General features: G+C 37.2%; 1 protein-coding gene across 1 annotated transcript in view; it reads left to right on the top strand.

The window, feature by feature from the left end:
* LOC128022288 (ski oncogene) overlaps positions 1–7,707 on the top strand; it is a 31,618-nt gene extending 23,911 nt beyond the window's left edge. Inside the window, exons 2-7 of the mRNA XM_052609670.1 lie at positions 3,383–3,496; positions 4,000–4,094; positions 4,233–4,486; positions 4,577–4,848; positions 5,382–5,612; positions 5,825–7,707. Coding sequence (XP_052465630.1) covers positions 3,383–3,496; positions 4,000–4,094; positions 4,233–4,486; positions 4,577–4,848; positions 5,382–5,612; positions 5,825–6,046 — 1,188 coding nt within the window. The 3' untranslated portion in view covers positions 6,047–7,707. The remainder of the gene's footprint in view (positions 1–3,382; positions 3,497–3,999; positions 4,095–4,232; positions 4,487–4,576; positions 4,849–5,381; positions 5,613–5,824) is intronic.
* The last annotated feature ends 397 nt before the right edge of the window (positions 7,708–8,104 follow it).

Raw genomic sequence — 8,104 nt, forward strand, 5'->3', positions numbered from 1 at the left:
TTTTTTGGCACTGAAACCTGGTGAAAGCCAAGCTTAATGTAAATTGTGAGACCCTACAAAGCACTTGCACTTGCATGAGGACAGCTGGCATTACCTTATCCTCTCTCCATCTCACATACTCTATAGACACTATCATCCTGTATGGTCTTCCAGAAGCCTCCCCTAATCAGAGCCTTGGTCTCCAGCACGTCTCAATAAAGCTCCTACCCAAGTGTGCTTCACCAGTGTTGCCATTGACTTTGGCAGACTGCGCCAAAGCACACACAGATCTGGCGATTACATGCAGGTTTTCCATGGGAGGGAAGAAAAGCTGTAATAGGAAACTTGTTGTGTCTGGTTGCTGTGCACCACCACCACTACAGTTCTTTCAGGTGGCATAGCGCATTATTGTGAGGATGTTAGTTGCTTGAATAAGTTCAGTAGAGCAGACCATTTTTTTTCACAGCAGATGAAATTCCACTTGTTTGACTTCCAAGTAATATCAACAAAGATTTAGAGCATTGCAACATCTCCCCTGAACACGACGGATGGTGTATCGCAACGAATGCAAGAGGAAGTCAATATTTGCTTCATTAGTCATTCCGAAATCAAGCAAAAGTGGTCAGATGTTATCCAATCCAGTTTATGACATCATGCACCCATGGCTCTTGGATGGAACAATGCATTCCAAACTGTTAAACACAATATTTGTTCGGGACTTATTCTTTGTGTGTGTGTGTGTGTGTGTGTGTGTGTGTGTGTGTGTGTGTGTGTGTGTGTGTGTGTGAAGAACATTTAAAAAAATATATGTTCCACAATAAAGAACCTCTTGTGTATATCTAAATAGCATTAAACTGATTCATTTCTGTCTTATTTTTAATTTGAGAAAAAGTAGGATATTCTTTTAATATATGCTGGTTATTATTTATCTGTCATCAGCATAAAAATAAAGGATTTTATTCATGAGTTGATTCGTCTGTGCTAACATGCACATTTCATCTTTGTAAGTTCAGCCTCATGTTTGCCGTAAAGCACTCCTTTATAACTTGCCTTCAAAGAAATCTTGCACAATAGGCAGTTGAAAGGACATAGGATTGAATGGCCACTTTAAGAGTAAGCCGTACTTGGCCTTCAAGTATTCATTCCTGCAGCTTTGTGTTTCCTCTGTGTTCCTGCTCCTCGAACCCACCCACTTACATTCAGGAACCAGACGCTTCGGGTTCCCACAGGGCCATCAGCCAAAGCAAGCTACAGAGAGGAAATGTGGCCCTCACTCACTCACTCACTCTTTCAGTCATTCACTCCGTCAGTAATGGAGCCCTTGTGAGTTCTTTTTTCATTTTCTGTCATGATTCAGAAGATGAAGTATGTTAGATTTTATTTTGCATTAGGCATAATATTTTATCTGTAGTCTAATGTGAAGTGCCTTGGAAATTCTTTAGAATTATACAAAATTGAATAATAAATCCAGAAGGCTACGGGCTTCTTTTAAGGTTTATAAGACTGTAGGTTTGAGTCCAGATGTTGTACATGTCCTAATCTGCACGCATTGTTTGTTTGTGTGGTTTTGCCCAGCTGTTTGATACAGTCTGCCCTGCATGTGTGTCACAAGGCCATGCGTTTGATGTGGTTGTGAGTGAGGGCCGAGTCAGATCAGCAGACGTTGTATCAGCGGCTCTCTTGTGGTGTCTGGGAGGGTTCACAGTCAAAGACTATTATGTCTGGGATGCCCTGGTCTTCCTGGAACTTCAGACCTCACGGAAGGAACAAACACAGACAGATGTTTTTTTGTTGGGTGTGCAGTGGTTGTTCAACACTTGAATCAACACTTGTTTTGACTTTTCCCATCCTCATTTATTAAAGAGGGAAAAAACAATGCTTCACTTTGCGCAAGGCAGGCCCCCAGACTTTAAAAAATAAATAAATAAATGATTACTGGCGAACTGGTTCTTGATTAATGCGGACAATCACAGTACAGTCATGCACTGAATCATTTTTAGAGGTTTGTCATGTTGAAAGAGAAGACCATTAAAGACCCGTCAATTATTGTTTTTGGCTATGCTTATTCTAACGTGTTTCCCAATTGCTGTTACCCCATGTTCTAAAATAACCAATAATACTTTAGTAAAGTATTAGAATGAGTTTTTTTAGAATACCATTTATTACAGAAAAACTGCTATGATTATGTGTGTGTTCCTTTGTAAATACGGTTTTATTTAACAGCAGACAACATTAGCGTTTTAGTGAGGGAGTCCGTCAGTTGCGATGGTCTCAGTATCCTGTGATATGCTGTTTGAAATGGCTCTCTAGCATTGAAAAGAATTATTGATATTTTTTTTTTTCCTCTTGTGTATATATTTTATTTTATACTTTTTTCTTCATTAGAAGATTACACATCCACTGTCATTCTGTGTCTATTTAATCATTCAGAAAGTGTATTGAATCGGTAAGAGGTTCCTCTCACAGCGCTACACTTAGACTGAAGAGTTCTTGATCATGAATTGATCGTGCTACTCCATTCTGCACTCTCAGAAAGTAAGTGTTTCTCGGCTCCAAGGCCCACGTTACCCATTGTAAACTCAGCGCTGAAGCTGGACATGGTGGCAAGTGTGTGTTTGCGTGAGTGTCAGTTAGATATGCATTGAAGGAAGGAGCTCCAATCACATACCATGCACCCACGCACTTTGTGATAACAGTTAGGCTTTATTATTAGAGTTCTTATTATTAGTATTATGGTACTTAAGATTGGCACAGAGAGTGAATGCTAAATAATGTGTACTACAAGATTGCTGGCACTGTGGCAGTTATAAGACAAAATCCAGCCTGACATCTCCCCCCTGTGTCGCATTATATTCAAAGACTGTTTCTGTTAAAGCCGCAGTGCCTGACATTATTTACCCAGGTATAATTCTCACCCATGTGGTGTTTTTCATCTTAAAACACCACGTTTCTCATTCATTGTGAACTACTTTTGTATCTGCACCTTTACCTGACTTTATCCTCACCTAACTGGAGTCAGGATGCTTTGGTAACGGGGGTGTTTTAAATTCCAGAACTCGAGTCAGAAAGGCACAGGTTTGGGCAGGTCATTGGTACGGCGAAGGTAAACACATCCTGGATCCGACAAGCTGAAACCTGAGGGCAAAGGGGAGGATTCACTCGCTGTCGTCTCTCTTTTTTTTTTAGGAACACGTTTTAGTTGCATGAATACCTGTAGTGTTTGGTTTTTGTTTGTACTGATGCTAAATTTACCTCTGATTTCTCTCAGATATTTGCTGAGAACTGTAAGTCGGTTTGACACCTACATGGTCAAAGCTGTACCTCAGTGCTAGTGTCTCTACTTCACAGGGTGTTATTTCATCTCACAGACTGTTTTCTTTTTTGTATTCTTTTTATTTAACAGGCATACAGTCCCATTCCCTCCAAAAAGTCCAAACATGACCGCTCAATGTCCCCATCAATGGAGAAAGCGAAGCAAGCTGATTGGCTACAGTCTCTGGCTGCATCTGCAAATAAGGTTGGTTTTATTGACTTACTATTTTCTTTGTTGCTCCTCTTTCATATTTTGTGGTTTTAAAGATTTCAGATTTCATTTTAGCCTTCATTTGATTCTTTATATATATATATTTAAACTTTTTTATATATATATAACTTTTTTATTATTTAGTTATATATATTTAGAGCTATTTTAGATCTCTGCATTGTGAATTTATTAGTGTTATTAGTGTTCATTATTATGCTTATTTTATCATGTGGACATAGATATTGAAGTTAGGGGTGCACTAATATAAAAAATCTATACTAAATACATAAAAAAAACACACACTAAAAATTAAATCAGTAATTTTAAATGCCCCAAGTGAATTTAGGCATCACCACATTATAATAAAGTATGAAATACAATATAAAAAGTTTCTGTTTATTCTGGGATTTGAGATAAAGATTCAATGATTATTATTATTAAAGATTAACTTTATATATTGCATCCCTAATGTATTCCTCTTATTATTTTCTCTTTAGGATCTTAAGTTCAAGCAGAGACCTTCAGCCTTCAGGCCCTGGTCTCCCAGAGTTCCTCCTGCTGAGCGAGAGACCCCTAGCCACACATATGAGAGGTACACCACAAGAACTACCATTTGACCATTAAAGTGATTGTAGAATTAATACATTAATGATTCACCATAAGAAATGTCAGCATCATCTCTAGTGTGCAATACATCTCAATTACCATCTCATTTTCCCCTGACATTCAGATCGCTTGTTAAAGGACAAGACAGCCTGGTAGTCCCAAATGTATCTCTTGCCACACTTAAAAATAATGAGCAGCCACCGCAACGTTTCTCTCAGCCCACTGAGACCAACAACACAGGCAAGACCGAGAGCTCAAGGCCAAGAAAGAGGTGGTCCTCTGCAGAGAGACAATCACTGCCCTCTGCAGCAGTCAGACAGCGTCCTCTGGAGAACGAGGACTCGGACGCAGAAATCAAGTTTGACAACTGTAGCAAAGGTAGGATGTCAAAAAACATAACGGCTAATGGAAAAACATTTGCAATACCTGGCAACTTTTTTTTACTGGTGTATTATTCTCTGATTGTAGTTCCTGCCCCCCATTCCTTGATGTCCCCTCCCTTTACCTATGGCATTGGGGAGATGAACCTCAACACTTACAGCACTGCAGAGGTGGATGATGAGAAGCTGAGACTCGGGACGGCCTCTTGCTCTGAGCTGGAAGTCCTCAAGCAGACACTCTGCAGTGACCTTAGCTCTAAGGAGGCTAGAGAGAAATTCCTAAAGGAGATCATTCGCATGAGAGTGAAGCAAGAGGAGAAGCTAGCCGCTGCACTCCAAGCCAAACGAAGCCTTCAGCAGGTACTTACTGCGATGTCCAAAAGTCTGACAATTCTAAATATAATTTGAAGATTTTTTTATCTTAAATATTTAAATATTTTAAATATTTAAATACTCCAATTATTCAAAATGATATTTTAAAAATAGTTCTAAATAGTTTGAATTTAGAATATTCTGCACCAATGTTATTTTTTAACTCAAACTAAAACTGACAAAAAAAAAATCTAATCGAAATAAAGTATAAATATAAATAAAATATGACTGTTTGATACAAAAAAATAGATGCTGAAACCGAAATACTGGAAATTAATCAACTAAAGCCAGATACAAATGTTAAAAATAAATACGCTAAAAGCATGTAACAACAAGTATACCAATTATTGAATAAAAATAAAAATGTAAAACAAAAATACAAACTAATTCAAAATCTAAATAAATACCACAATAGAATATAAATAATGCTAAAATAAAACTGTTCTGCATGATCAATTAAACAGATATGTAACACTGCCTAAAGGTGTCAGATTCATGTTTTACCCTTGAATCTTTAACAGGAGCTGGAGTTTGTCAGGGTGACTAAGAAGGGCAGGCTGAGGGAGGCCATCGAAGCAAAGCGGAGCCTGAGGAAGGAGATTGAGCGCCTCCGTGTGGAGAGTGAGAAGAAGGTGCGAGACGCCAACGAGTCGTGCGGCAGGCTGAAGAGGGAGCTGGACAGAGAGAGGAAGCTCCATGTGTGCGATAAGGGCTGTGAGGCAGGACGTCTGCGGGCCAAGTATTCCCCACAGGTGAGATTTGGCACATCCTGTTGGTATGTTTCAGCACAGCCAAGTACAGAAGGTGAAGTTACACTGTTTTCAATGTCTAGGGAGCAGGGTGCGTTGAAATGCTAAACAGAAGCATTTTCAATAGTGGTCTCACATTTTGGACAATATAATGACAGCAAATAAGATGTGCATAAAATATGCTCCACTTCAGCATCTCTTTTTTACTCTATCAGATTGAAGATCTGCAGACAAAGCTCCAGCAAGCAGAAGTGGACCGCGAGCAGTTAAGAGAGGACCTGCTGAAGGAGCGGGACGCCCGGAAGAACCTGGAGACGGTCGTCAAAGAGCTCCAGGAACAGCTGGGACACAAAGCAGAGATGGAGGGACACGCCATCACCAACACACAACCGACTGAGGGAGAGGAGAGAGAAATGAGAGAGGAAGATGTATCTTAAACATTTCGACTTCTGTGTTTGGTGTATGGCTGCAGTTGAAGACTTTGATTTGAGGACAAAAAAAAGTACTGGAGCACAGGAGAATGGTAATGAAAAACAAGCATTTTACAGTGGATGTTTACCAAAATGGAAACAGTAACCATAAATCATGAACTCAAGTAACTGGAAAGAAGTTGGGTCGCTCCTCGAGAGGAGGACGCTCAGAGACGGTGGCATCGCATGTAACTGACTCTCCTTCAGTTAGCTTCTTTAAGCTAAGCTAAGGATATTTTGTTATAAGCTATTTAAAATTTTTGCAAAGATACTTGAATAATATTTGGGAAACGAACATGTTTTCTATTCACAATACATTGACAGTAGCAGGTGAACAACCTGCTAGTGCCGCTGATACTCTGTTAACTAGAAACTGTTACAAGCCAGAGTTCTACATAGTACACAAGTGTTGTCATTACAATATTCTGCTCGCTTTTATTTGACCTTTTTTTCACTGTTGTGTTGAAATCATTTGCATGAGCGACAGTGCTATGGTGCTGCAAGGCTTTATTATAAACCTACATTCAATTGAGCTTTTTATCTTAGTATTTTTAATTACTATGTACTTAAAACCCTATAGTATTGGCAACGATCAATAAGGGCTGAATCCTACCCTCAGTCCTGAACTACAATATCAAGTATTATTCTTCACTAATTACCAGTTTTTGCAGTCCAGATGAACATTACAGCACAGGACCTGATATAGATCACTCCATGCTTATTGTTTGATGGTGAAATGATTTTATTATTTCCCTCGGAATCACAATTATGCTCTAGTGACAAACATCCATTTTTAGTCACTGGTTTTAGGGCTCAGTTAAGGTTAAAAATGCTGTTGATGAAAATAACATTTCTACTTATATAAAAAAAAATAAGGATATATATTTTTTTACTTTCTACCAAAAAATAAATAAATAAATAATTGCACTTTTTAAAAAGATAGTTGTATTGTGTATTTGAAGCCCTCTGTGTTTTTTTTTTTATACATTTGTTACAGATGTGAATACCACTCAAACATAAAAAAATAAATACAATTATGTAAATATGATAGCTCGCTTTACACTTCACTAAATGTTTTTGCTCCAAACCAATAGACTGTATGTATGAAATAATGTAACACAAAAATGAATTTCTCCTATCATATTTTCATCTAGAGGGCATTTACTGTATAAAATCTTTATGGAATATTAACTAAAAATCTTAGATCATTATATTTCTGAATAAATTTAATCCCTTTGGAAATCACTTTATATAATTACCAAAGCAAAGTTTCACATTCTGAATTTGTGGTGGATAGATCAGAAATGTGACTGATAAACTGTAAAGAGGATTTGTAATGATCTTTTATCTCCATTACCCCTGTCTTTAATAAACCTGTAGTAATACATATGCTAAATTCTCCATCGCTCTATTTATTCTGGGTACATTTTTACTTCCCCTTCTATGTAACGAGATCCATATGCTTGCCTATGTCAGTTTGAACCTTTCTATGTTTTCATGCGTCACACTAGAGATATGCATTGTGTTCAGGATCTTGTCATAGTCTTGATTTTTGATGTGGGTCATTTTCATCACTTGTTTTAATGTTCCCTCACGTATAATAACATCATTAAACAGAACCAACCATTCTTGTGTTTTCTAATCATTTTTGTGATATATAAATATTAGGATTGTATAAATCTAAGGCAACTGAAGAGCCTAGATTTGACAGCAGCATTTTATTATTTTTTATTTAATTTCTACTTTGTTTTTGCAAGAAAAAATTAAGAAAATAATTTTGTAAATAGTTTTGTAAGAATAGTTAAACCTTCATAAGGCGAGATTTTAAAAAAGTATCAATTATTTTTTATAAGAACAATTAACGCTGGTTCATAAAAGATTTATATTTTAAAAAAGCACAAAATATATTTGTATTTTACTCGTATTTTGTACTTACAAATAATTTTCATAAGAACAGATAAACCTTGAACATAAGACATTTAAAAAAAAATTATATTCCTAAAAAAATTTAAACGCCGTAGTTCA

Source organism: Carassius gibelio, chromosome A11, assembly GCF_023724105.1.
Source record: "Carassius gibelio isolate Cgi1373 ecotype wild population from Czech Republic chromosome A11, carGib1.2-hapl.c, whole genome shotgun sequence".
Taxonomy (NCBI): domain Eukaryota; kingdom Metazoa; phylum Chordata; class Actinopteri; order Cypriniformes; family Cyprinidae; genus Carassius; species Carassius gibelio.